General features: G+C 49.9%; 1 protein-coding gene across 3 annotated transcripts in view; it reads right to left on the bottom strand.

Annotated features, from left to right (window-relative positions):
• Positions 1-13,162, bottom strand: part of LOC124300453 (dachshund homolog 2) — a 183,754-nt gene extending 170,592 nt beyond the window's left edge. For all 3 annotated transcript variants that reach the window (XM_046754579.1, XM_046754580.1, XM_046754581.1), the window contains exon 1: positions 11,531-13,162. In XM_046754579.1, coding sequence (XP_046610535.1) covers positions 11,531-12,342 — 812 coding nt within the window. In that variant the 5' untranslated portion in view covers positions 12,343-13,162. The remainder of the gene's footprint in view (positions 1-11,530) is intronic.
• Positions 13,163-13,620: the final 458 nt, after the last annotated feature.

The raw sequence follows: 13,620 nt of genomic DNA, 5'->3' as shown, positions 1-13,620 counted from the left end.
ATGCACGGATGAAGCAACGCCCAATCGCGCATAAATCATCGTTTTAATTTTCACCCCCATCCCTCCCCCCAATATCCAGCAAGACAAACGGTTTAATTCATTCTATCAATTATCGCGGCCCCGTGTTTGTTTTCCATTTCGATTTCCGATATCTCCGAAGATCGGTTAGGCTGCGATTCCCCGTGAAGCAACCCTGCTCGGCACCACCATGGGTAGGATAAACGCCCCACGGCCCCGCGCTTTACCAACACTTTGGGCGTCCTCGTCGTCGAGCATCGTGCAACCAGGCGGGAGCATTACGGGAGCGAGCTCCTTGTTCGCTCGAGGCCTTCCAGCATCTTCTCCTCGCTATGCGCGCCGGCCCGATCTACGTACACAGACTGCATGATGTGAATTGCACGGTCAACGATCTTGCCCGATCGTCGGTTCAACGCATTGAACTCTTATACCTGACCCGCGACTTTATTAGGTACAACAGCGATCCGCAACGATCGAGCTCAGCCTGCGTTACTCCTAGCGCTTATTTCCTCCCTGGGTCTACCATTTTCAGTACAGGTTCGGCGGTGACCGGTCGACACTGTTTCCAACATTACATCCTTGACGTCAAGTCGAAATACCTACAGTGAGGCTTTGGAAGCCTCGCTAGAACGCTGCAGGTGCACCTGGTTTGAAATGGTGTGAATGGTAACGGTTCGAATGTCATTCGTCAATACTCGGGACAGTCCCCCTTTTCTTAGGGCAACTAAAAAACCGGTTGTTTTCGTACAAATGGGTCAGTTACTCGTGGAAAATAAAGTAGGCTCCTGGACTAGAGCGTTCTCAACATTCGTGTCTTTCGTTTTAACCCCTGCAGTTGACTACTTCTTCTACTTTTGCTACGAAACAAGAGAGATTACCATACAAGCCGAGAATGAGAAAGCTGTGAAGTAGACGGAGCCAATTTGTTTCTTCAATATACCGAACGGGACTGATGACTTTAATTATCGCAACTTGGTGCTGTTCGTACTTTTTTTTGTGGCGCAAATACCTTTTGCTTATATTATTTTCATACAACTGGTGTCAGTTTCACCGTTTTTCAATATTCTTCATAGACTGTCAAATACGGAGCTGATCGATGTTTCGCAACGGAGGATACTGTGAATTGCTCAATGGGTGTTCAGACTGACGAAAAGATCCCTGCAATGGAGGACGGTTGCGCGTCAGATGGGGTGAAAACAATCGGGATTCGATGATCGAAGGGGGCCCGTGGTGAGGAGGCGAAAGTCTCGCGTGTACGATCTGAAGTTGTCTCGGCTGTGAAACGAGTTTAGAACTCGGTCCGAGCCAGGGTTCCGAATGGACGACGCAGCCGGGCGAATTCTGCGTCCGTAAGAAACCGGCATCGAGAACTTCCTACGCCACTGTGGCTACGGTTGGATGTATCAATGTCAGGCCCTAATAACACCTCCGCTTGCCTCGAGATCCTGGCTCTGCGTATATACGTGTATTGTGTATACGTATAGCGTATGGTTACAGGTAGAGAGAGCAAGCGAAGAGTGCCCTGAACAGCCCTCCGAAACAGCCGTGTCTCAGGCTGGTGGGTAATTTCAAACAATGATATAATTACATATCGTTCACCATTATCTTGATTGCTCGCATTATACAAAGGGACCACCTTTCAGGGCTGTCCATGATCACCGTACTTTTATTGTTACTGTCGACATCTCACCGCAATCTCCACCACTGGATGGGATAGACCGACTTGCGTACACTCTTGTGCCTGCACATGTGGCTTACACGTACGTTTACATATCGGTATAACACCAACTACAAGTACAACTCGTTGAATCTTTATCTCGTTGAAAATCATTGCACGTATGTTTTAAAGCGAATAACATCAGTGCAATCATCGTTCTGCATACATTCAAAACACATTCCCACTAAGTTTGTATACGTATAAATACCACACCGAAAGTCAACGTTATAAAGAACAAATTTTAGTCTTCAACTCTGTACACTTCTTGAGATAGCTCGAGTTTATTACCTTAACAATAAGTGTGCAACCACGAGACACACTGTAACTCGTAACATTGCGTATATAGTCAGTATCCGTTGTTAATGTTGGTTTGCGATTGGCAGTACTGAGTAATTTCACCGTAAATTGTGCACACGCTCGTTCCCATTGGACGATACGTTGCACCCGGCTATCAGGATAATTTGCGCAGTTACAAGAACGGTTTGAATTACATGTCGAAGCTGCGATGCATGTAAACACCAATAACGCAGTTCCAACTTGTGCCAGACGAACGATCGAATCGAGTCGCGTTGTCGTTTCGAGGAATAACTACTTTGAAGCCGGTTCGATGGTTGAGACTGTTCAAGCGCGGTTCGATCAGAGAGAGGCACCTGTACCGGTACAGCTGATGAAATCACTTTTTACCCGTTCTTCGATCCCGCGTGCTTCTGTATACCGGACCTTTCGTGAAACCGTACAGTTTGTAATGAGAAACAACAACAACAACTACCTTCGTTCTGCCATTGTGCTGGAAGTTTGTCGATCTCGACGCGGGATTTCGGGGCTCTCTGCGTAATGGGGGCATGGAAAGGTGCAGCATGCGAGCGCCGGATCGGTGGCGTCGATAATGTAAGGATTTCGTGATTCTTACCTTTATTCGCCACCATGTCGCTGCACGCCGGAATTCGTCGCTATACGTATAACAGGTGATTGGTATAACGTGCGTGGCCAAGGGTATACGTAATGTATCTTTACACCGATACACCGAACAATATCGCACGAGACCAAAGTCGAACGCAACATGTCATACCTATGGCAACGACTGTTTTCGTTCAAAGACCATCGAAGCGATTTGCAGGGAACGATTGATAGTGAATTCGAACCAGATGAGCTGCTCATTCCATAGATTGCCAGATATCATTTGACTCAACCTTCAGCCGATGCAATTGTCGTATAAAACATTTGCAAAAGTGCAGAACTTTAACGCGACCCATCAATCACGAGCGAAATGTCACTCGAGTGTTTACTTCGTATTCGCGTGCAGTCGATGGTCACGAATCCCAACGAATTGCATATAATTCCCGCAAGGAGGCAAACTCGGACAGCTGATAGCCTGACCAGGCTTCCACCATTTCGAACGAAATGCCTCAGACACCGGTCGACGTGGTCACTGACGTATCCGTAGGCATACAATGACGAGCCGTGAATGTGTGTGGATTTTAATATGCATGAGGAGGGCGGAGAATACATTAGGAGTTTTAGACCACGTGACGATGAGGACCCGGTGGTTTTTGCCGCGGTATTCTATGGTCGACCAAAAACGCGAAACCCCGACGAAATCTCGTTCAGTCGGGTAAACTCCTCGAGATCGGTTGTACACGCAGTGTGGCGGGTACAATGAGATCCGATTTCCGCTCGCAACGTTGCCCAAATAAATTGCCGGTTTTTGCTAGCTACATCACTCGACCAGAAAGCAGCTTTAACGAAGAGTGTGATGGAAGTGAGACAAAAAAGGAAAAAGGAGTAAAGAAAATAAAGATGAAGAGGGGCGAGGGAGACGGAACGCTGAGTCAATCGATCTGTATTATTTACATATTCGTTCTGCTCCATGGATTGTCTCTAGCGACTCTTTCTTTGTCGATTCGTTCCGGGCTACCCACCATAGGGCTATAGGACTTGGAAAAATACACCGCCTGCACGGCGAAGTGACTGACCGTGTATAGAAGTGATGGAAGATCGATTTGAGTAGCCCAAGGTTGATCGAATGGGATTACCAAGAGACATTTCCTCTCTGCGATTGCTTGCGCGCCCAGCTTGGACTATACGCCACCTTCGCTCGTCCAGCATCGCTGTGGAACGAGGTTGAATTTCTTAAAGTGCCACACTTCGGCATGGCCCAGACGGCCTGGGTCACCGACTAGTCGCGAACCTAGGTGAACGATGGCGAAGAAAGCCCGAGGCGAAGAGAAGGTAATGCGATTTGAAACGCTTTGACCGGCAGTCACGCAAGGAGGACCGAGGAGGCAGACGGTATCGGAAATTAAATCGTAATTTAATGGTAGATAAATTCTCAACTGACAAAAAGCGTCGGTAGTACGGCGCCACCGGCACAGAAAACTTGGCCCGATATATATATATTGAAGATCGGTTCGACTGTCGAGATCATCCCGCCTTCCAAATCGAACGACGCTGCTTTCGGATTCACAACAAAACCACGAAAACCTTGTACTCTGATTTTCATCGCCGCCTTATGGACGCAGGTATACACCCTTTCCCAATACCTTCGAGTTGAGAAAAGAATCCGAATTATCCTGCACACGGATGACGGACGTGTCACCGAAACGTTGAAGCACATTTCCCATGTTATGCTTGGTTACTTATGGGTGTGGGTGCATTCGTATAGGGATCCCTTTCAACCGGTTGGGGCGAGTATTTCCCTTATGTCGTCCGTTCCCGATTGGATAGATTACGTCACAGCAGCGCGGCGGGGCAGCGTTACATGTACCATATGTCAAGATGGCCGACACAATCGATATGTAAACGTTAACATTATCATAATACAGGTAATATCGTCAGATTACATCGCCGGCACCCCAGCCCACCAACTTTATATACCTCTGCAGGCTCTCGCCACTTGGGCCCCGTCTCACCCCATTCCGGCTGATCATCAAACCCGTCGATCGCTGACGGTATCCCAACGTTTGATCAGCCGATTCAAATTTCTTCGTACGATGAGAGACGAATAGCTTCTGCTGCATACCGCAAATGTAATTGTGGGTCATTTTATAGTTTGCTGACGGTCTCGATACTGCTACATTGGATTACTTTCAATCCGCGCATTCGAGGTCCTGGTCGAGTAGCGGAGCGATGAAAAAGCGAGGAGCGGGTCGATGATTCCCGAGCATGGCAGATCTACACGTCGACAAGGTATAGCGTCAAACGGAATGCTTCCCTCCATCATACGGAGAGTAACAAGTCGGGTGCGCGTCGAGTGCTCGGTGCGGCGTTGCGTGCAGCTTGGCATGTCTCACGCAACGGGAACACGCGCACTTCTAACACCGTATGAGGTTATATCGAGGGATGACTCGACGCTGAGTGTCGGTGTCTGTTGCAGTCAGAGTAGGCCGGGACTAAGGATAACGTACCATTTTCGGTAAACGTCCCTACCGGACAATTGCAGCCGTGCATCCGATTCGCTGCACGGTTGCATAATTCAGGGACTACCAGTGCCTGCCTACCTACTACCGACAGAGGATACACAAGGTGCAGCCAAGTACACGGGTGCCAATAAGTACGCACGTCAACCGGCTCGTTGGCCGTGCAGCTCATCGTCAGTCATAGCGTGCGCGTGCGCTAGTGAGCGGCGTGTTGGTGCCTGGTGATCGTTACTTTTGACCAGAGGGGGAGTAAAAGTGTTAAGTGTTCGTCTTGATTGACGCACGACTTAGCGCCAACTCCGTGCGAACAAAGTGCCGAGGCACGCGAACTCCGTAAACTGCTCTAGCTGTGAGGGGTTTGTCCGTTTCGTTTTCCTCTCGAACCTATGTAACTACACTCTACGTACACGAACCGCGTCACGGCCCTCGAACATGTCAGCACTGGAGTCGATTCGCGATCTAACGAAATGACGCACCTGCCACGAAGACACTTATTCTCCGTATTCGTTAACTTCGGCACACTGTGACCGAAGTATGGAGAGTAGAAGTGAGGAGGACTATCTCCGTGTGCAGAAAGTGTCCGTTAAGAAAAAGCAAATTAAGATGGCCTTGCAAACGTTCCATAAAGCACCAATGACATTGAATCCTGATTACTAACAGTGACAATCAGATCGTCGCCTTTATCGCTTATGAGCGCCATTCCGGTAAGTTATTGAACCCATGTCTGCTGCTTTTTGGCAAACACTTTTTCAGTTGAAAATACGTATTAGACACTTCTCCTTACCTCTTATTATACCCCCGATAGACTGAAGGTCTCAGGGTTTTCTGCTACTTGTTTGGCCTACCAAGTAACGCGAGATCCGACAAGATACGTCCTATTGGATGAGTAAAGCACGCAGGCAGATATAGGCGTTTATTGGAGTCTAATTCGACGGGTCGACGAAGGGCGAGGGTTGCGAAAACTCTATCGCTGGACACGGGGAGATTCGACCCTCGTTCGAAGGGCGAGGAAGAAGAGCGACGACAAGAGAGGTCTAGGAGGGAAAACGGACAGGGAGGGTGAGATGGGGGGGGGGGAGGAGGAACCCGGCGGTCAGCTGTTTTCACGCGTTCGTTTATGTGGGTCAGTGGCTCCGACGGAACAATCGATGCACGAGGATCACTGCAGGGGAGGACCGACTCATTCTGCGAGCTAAAAGACTCACGGACCCCAGGGAGAAGACCGAACGAGATTCCCACCCCCGCTTGTTCCTCTACACATACATTGTCTTCTTTCTCTCCGAGCATTGCTACTGCATGGCAGCCTATAGCTAGCGTCTTTTCGTTTCTTACTTTTCATTGTGTACCTAAATCTGTTTTCAGTTTCACAGCACAGGAGCCTGGCGCCTTCCTCTCGACACAATAACACTCATAATAACGCACGTTCGACGAAAGGATCAGACTGTGGGGCCCTTCTTCAATCTGGATATGTATCTCGATGTTCCCTCATCGTCAGTGACTTGCATCCGTCCGTCCGCGCCTTGCGCTCTCGTCGAGGGAACGAATCCCTGTTATACCCGGCACTTGGTCCTTCGTCGGCTACTGCATAACAACGCGAATGCTCAATGGTTTAGTCCGACGCGCACCTTAAATCGAACCGTGATACGGCTCTGGAGGTTCCTCAGTGCTGCGAATTATCCGATATTCGTCGATTAAACGGCACGGAGGTGGTGAAATATTTGAGATTGGCAATATCGCAACCCGAAGAAACAACTTAATTCGAACCTGACGGGGAGTTTTCATTCCCAGCTCCGACGCCCCCGCGATACTGTTTTGGGAAGACAGGGAGGACAGACACAGTGCTTGTTTAATCCTTCGTGTTTGTCTTTGTATTAATTATCTAGAATTAAGAACGTCGAGGCGGTGGCCGGATTCCAAACTCCCTACTTTATTCTTACTTATTGCGGATTATTAATTACAGAGAATTACGCCGCGGGAGATTTCGGGGAGGCGAAAGATACGCGGTGCCGGAGAGCGTGCGGAGAACGAGAACTGCGGGATAGAATCCTGCAGGAATCTGCGGGGTTATTCTCGTGGGAATATACAACGACGAATTTGACCAGATCCAGAAAACCCGGGGAGTCCCGTTTTTAATCCAGCTTAATCAGACCGTCGGACCGTCGAGTGAATGGACACTGCAAAGTATCGATCATCGATGATGTCGTACATGGACAGACTGGGATATACATACACGCCTAATGCACGCGTATCCCCATAACCCACGTGAGTATCAATATCAAAAGCATAACTATAACAATGGGGAAAAACCAACGCTGCTTGATAGACCCTTGGCAGTGCAGTGTATGGATACACAATGTACCTTCGTACCAACACCAAGGGCACGGCAGCTCCTCCCGATCGGATCCCCGAGGGCCCAACAAAAAGTTAGGGGCAGCTGCACGCCGGGCGCGTATATACGCATATATACAGTATAATATAAACCGATACAATTGCAGCACGTATCTAGTAGTGAAACGAGACAAAGGAAGAAAGAAAAATAAAAAGCATGTATATCCATCGAGCTATCTGTTGTACGTATCTGGGAGAAAATTCTGCGCCGCGCGCCGTTTAATATCCGGGTAATGAAAACAAACCGAGGTTGCGTCTCGCACGGGGGGCTTTAACTTCCATGGCTCCGATATCAAAGATTCAAAGCTACAATTACAACATCGACGAGCGGCTCGGTAAGGCCGCGTTGAGTTGTTCGACATATGCGCGACGCGTGATTCACCCCTTACGAATCTTTGAAAACCGATGTAACTCGTCCTCTCTCCGCATTAGTATGCGAAATAAAAATTAGTACCCCAGACCGATGCGCGTTGTTATAACTGCTATTACGAGAGCCAATTAATCTATGCACAATTCATAATTAAATAGCTAATAGCGCATGGAATTACAGGCCAGGGCCGTACACTCCCACGCCTCGCAGACGAGAGAGTTAGCTGATGTATCCTTTGCCACCGTTCGTTCAGGTACCATAGCTATTCCGCGTTTTTAATTCCGACGATACAAGCAGCCCGGTTCGTCGAACGCGGAGGATGGAAATACGTTAAATAAGTTAGATTCGTAGGATACCTGCAGCCAGAGGGATAGATGCAAATGTGCTCGTTGCAACGTATTACAGGCATGTGTGCGCTGGAAAAAATACATGAATACATCGGCGCATGCAAATATAACGTGCATACTAGACAACTTATCCATGGACATACCAATTAGAGACCTTCGCACAGACGCACACAAGCCCTGCACACCAGGCAAAGAGCTGATATATTGTTCATTTGACTTGGTTAGGCAAATTAATTAATATAATTGACGCCTCTCGTTAACCGTACGTCTTGCATACAAAGGAGCCGCATTACGGCTTACGATTATTAACTCGCCTATAGATGCAATTATATGTTCCAACCTACGATACCATCTTTTGGTACCCGTTTCAGGGTGTAACACTCGGGTCAGTATATATAGTCTCAACTTCCGCGCGCGATTCTTTATTGCCAGCTTTCGAATTACTTCGATCTTCTCTGTGACTTGGACCAAAGTGTATTCCCCTAATGTTTCTCCTTTGATAAAAAGTTTTTGTAACTATGTATCAATCATCGAGGTGTTGCATCGTTCGCAAAATGATCGAAATTTCGTCAAATACCGCGCAACTCGTATCCGTTCGTTGCGTCGTGAAAATTATTGTAAGGTATATCTATCTACTCGCGGCAAGCGTGCAGGTACAAAACATATTCAACCACTTCAATGTCGAGCCTAAAAACCGCGGACGTGAACTCTAATAATATGAGGTTTGTACATACATGTACAGTACACATATAATGTTCGCTCACCAAGTCGGCAGTTTAGTTCAAGTGACACGATTCTACGGATTGCGCAGCAGAGCGAGCCGAACCACGAGTCAAGTTTGCTTTATGCAGAGTGGGAGAAAGCCACAATATAACCACGAGAATTCAAGGAATTTTTCTTGCGGCTTTTATACGGCTGTTGGCCGTTGCCACTTTAATTCCCGCAAGCAAAGTCCAACGGTGCCCGTCTCCGATTTTACCATTCCGATGACAGTCAAATCGATGTTTCTACGACAAGTTATTACTCCCGTAAGCCAGCAGCATCAACTTTGTCTTTGTCCTTGTAGGTGCTGTACCAATGTAATACAATATAATCTTCTCAATTCACTAAAGTAAACATGATGTGAGCTGGCATGTAAGAAAAAGCTCAGATAATAAACGGCACTAAAGAGAAGCGGAAGATACAATTTTGTCGAGAATTTAACTTCCGGCAAAGAAATCCGGAAGTGTTCTAAGAGGACCGCACGGGCCGACGGCACGCGGTGCTCTGCACTGTGTGACTTCCACTTGGATTATTCGGATCCCTGTCCCTACGGTTGCCTTCCCTCTCTCTTTCTCTCGCTTTCCCGTTCTCTCTCTCTATACCTATATATGTATATATATATATTTCTTTCCCTTTCTCTCTCTGTCTCTCTCTCTCTCTCTCTAACCCATGCTGGAATCCGTTTCCGTTGCGAGTGCCACTGCGCACCGCCAACTGCAAATATTTTGTCCGCAAGGAGACGAAGGAGGAAGTTTCGCGTTATAAAAATCCACCTTGCGCGTTGCAAACGAAGCTCGGTTAGAATGCAGGTGTAACAAGGCTTCTTACGCATCGAGAGGTCTGAACCTCTTTCAGTCCCGCGACTGAGGTGAACGAACGATGTTGAATTCAAGTTGCAGAAACAATGATAAATGTGCAGGACTGCAGGCGTTAGCTCATATAATATATTATACACACACTGTAGTACGTATAATATGCGGTGAAAGTGAGAAAAGTTTATTGTTCGAGAAGCTGTCGGGACAAGTTAGGAGGAAATACAGGGTAATTCGAACGGAATGAGAAGCCTTGCATCAACGCAGGCGGAATATTATTCCACTATCCACGGTTTCGACATAATTATACGCAACATACATATATCCTCGGAGGATTCTGGATCTATGGATATCAAATTTCTACAACCGCGATTCGCACTCTTCGTACTTGACACTCGGTCTTGTATAAGAACGAGCGGCAGGACGACGACAGCCAAGAGACAATACATATCCCGGCAATGAGAGATCCCCCGTCGCGGTTCCGTTTACCATTACGTTTCGTCTGCCGTCTGCCGCGCGGGTGGCTGTCGGCTTGTAGTACAACCGAGGGGGGAATTCATTGAGAGAAACTCCCAGTGAAAGAGACACCTGTTGGCGGGGCTGCGGCGACAGTACGAGAAATCGGCACAAAGCTGCAACTTTGGCACGTGCCTGCCGCTACACCCGTCCTCGACATCCCTGGTCACATCATTCGAAAACACAATGCTTCGGTCTTGTAGGCCTACGAAACGAGCGACGTCTTTGCACAGAGGCAAAGAATCACTATAGCTCTGGTTCCGAGACGATTGGTCCGAGCGATGTCGATGGTACCGCTTTCAACGTCGCATCGGTTGGTGGAGTTGGTAGAGTGCGAAGCGAGTTTCGGTGACCGTTCGGTGGTTTCATTGGTACTATCGGTTCAAATTTCATGACTGACAATTAGGTGTAGCTGAGACCGGAGCGTGCCGAATGGTTTCGTTCTCAATTATCCGGGTAAGCCGCGGTACTTGTAGCTTAAACGACGACGATTCCCGCTGTAGGGTTCGTACAAACACTCGTCCAATTCGAAGCAACGATGCGTCATCGAGGATTCGTCCGGATCCTCCTCAAACACTTCAGCTACGGTCCCTGAATCCGAGCGAGAGCACTACTCGGTCGTCTCGAGTTTCACTGACTCGGATTTTTTGATAATTATTCGAGTGCCTCGTTCGCGGATTATACGACCCTATGTAGAAAAGGGAGTCACCCCCAGCTGTAGCGGAAGAAACGGACTAACGCAGGTGTCGAGACCTATAAGAGGCGGATAACAAATTGCACAAAACTCGGGCCCCGCGCAAAGGATGAAAAGGGCGCAAGTTTTCTCCGAAGATTAACTGCTGCCCAGAGGGGACACATGCGGTAGCACACGGCATATCTGCATTAATATATGCGAAGATCGGTTGGCTTCCGTTCGCAATAACTGCACGCGTCGCAGAGTTCGCAGATAAGAACCGGTTGTAAACAATTACGCGTTCACGAACGGTTATTGGCGCTATCGTCGATCCGCGCCCGTGATTGTATATACCGGACATACATCCCGAGTAGGTACTTTCCTTTCGCACGTTTTACACAATTTTCCCTCCCAACTAGAGGCAGGTTTTTCGACAGGTCCAACGCGTACGAGTGATCCATCGGCGACTGACGGAGCCGCGCTTTTCAACGAGATGGTGCGTGTCTCTTACCTGGCGGTGGTGCAGTCCCTGTAAAGCACGTCGAAGTCCTTGCAGCTGAGCAGCTTGCACCGATTGACACCCGGCTGAATCGCGCCCAATCCCCTGAGAATCCTGACTTGTTCGACGTTGCAGACCAGCGGCACGATGTCGAGCCTCTTGAGCTTCGTGTAGACGGTGTGAAGCCCGCCGACCAGGTGCTTCAGGAAGAGTTCGAAGGCCTGGGGCAGGCAGAGCATGGTGTCGCCTCCGATAATGAACGCGGCTACTTTCTGCCCGCGGTAATCGACGAGTTTGCACTCGTTCGCGGTCGGGTCACTCGAGCTTATCGGCGGCGGGCTGTTGTACGACCTGGGGGGCAGGACCGCGTGGTGCGCGGCCATCAATTCGAGCGGCGACCCGTGGTGGCCGCCCAGCATTCCACCGAGCTGGCCCAGCAAGCCGAGACCCGGCGGCGGCAGGCCCGGCATCCTCGGGACCATTCCCGGAGGTGCTCCCGGTCCCCCTCCGGCCGACAACGGCGGCGGGCTCAGCGGCAGGCCCTGAGGTGGCGAGCCCCGCGTAGGTGACCCCGGTGTTGCGACACCCCTGTGCTGCTGATGCTGCTGCTGTTGTTGCTGCTGTTGCTGCTGTTGCTGTTCGCGGATTTGGTCCCGAGGATGGGACTGCTGGTGCAACGGCAGGGGCGGCTGTTGGTGCTGCGAGCTGTGGTGTTGGGGCTGAGTTTGGTTCGAGGGACTGTGCGCTGGGTGCTTTGGGCTACCGGTGACTGGGCTGGCGCGGCTGCTGTGTTCGGAGGAACTGTCCATCGCTCCGTGGTCCATGGGTTGTGTCACACACTCGGCAGGGTCGCTCTATCCAGTAAACGCGGAGGCCCTGCACCGATACGCGATCCTCGATACTTTTGTCACTAACGAACCGCCTAATCGCGAATTATGATCGGTCTCATGTAGGTACGTGTCTACCTGTGCCTCGATCCACCGACGTACCCGGTCCGATCCAGTATCCGATCAGTGTTGCATCGTCTCGCCGTCTGCAGGCTCTGGGTTTCGGCCCGATCTCGGGATCGGGAACTTCACTCGACTACTCCCAACATTTGTACGATTGTTAAAATTGCCCACCGCTGTCAACGGCGAATTCCCCTCACTGGCCTGTCACTTTTGACGATTATTAACGATGTATCGATTATCGTCGTTACTCACTGTTTATTCCGGAAAAATGTCACTGTCACTCGGCGTATTATATCACACGATTCCACTCGTCACATCGGCGCTTAAAGTCTGTACTGTCGGTGATACCTCCAAGAGTTTCTTCACTATCTTTCCGTGCACATGAGGCGCGTTACGAGAGAGATAATTACGCGACGATTCGCGATCACACTGTTGTACTACGACCGGGGGGCGATACCTCAGCGATATTTTATCCGGTAGGTGGGAACGGACCGAACGCGGGGGGTGGTGTCAGGTAGAGGAGCAAACTCTGATAAGACTGTCGCAACAAAACACTCGGATGGTATTGGAGTTTAAACCGTATAACGTAACAACGCGGAAACGGGTCTTTCGGAAACGTCGACGGGACCCGTACGCAGGAACGCGTCGCTCGTTCTCAAAGTAGCAGCCGCTCGCTGGCAGTCCAGTTGGGAGTATTTCCCTTCCCCAGTCACAGATGTAATAAATAAAAACATCAGTGGGAGCCCTCGTCCGGGGAGTGTGGGCGTGCTGAGCGCGCAGGCGACACCCGATTGGCCGAAACTCGGCGGCCCTCTTACCCTCCCGTTGGTTCACGTGATCACCTCCCTCCCGGACACGCCCCTCTCCGTCAGTCGTCGACGGCCCCCACCACGAGGTGAACGAATGCCGCCAAGTCGAGGGGAAACAGTACGACTGGTGGGACCGGGACCGGGACCGGGACCTCGACGACGGCTACGACGACGACGACGACGACGAGTGTTTTGCGGACGGTGCGGGGCATGGAGGAGGAGGAGGAGGAGGAGGGGGGCGCCCCTGGATCCTTTTTCCCCGCCGCCCCCGCTCGACTACGACGACTTCTTCTGTCTCGCAACGCGGCACCAAAGAATGTCGTCCGCGTTTGAATCGATACAC

Source organism: Neodiprion virginianus, chromosome 3 (genome assembly GCF_021901495.1).
Source record: "Neodiprion virginianus isolate iyNeoVirg1 chromosome 3, iyNeoVirg1.1, whole genome shotgun sequence".
NCBI classification, from domain to species: Eukaryota; Metazoa; Arthropoda; class Insecta; order Hymenoptera; family Diprionidae; genus Neodiprion; species Neodiprion virginianus.
Note: the sequence above shows the minus strand (reverse complement) of the source record. Positions and strands in the feature narration are given on the sequence as shown.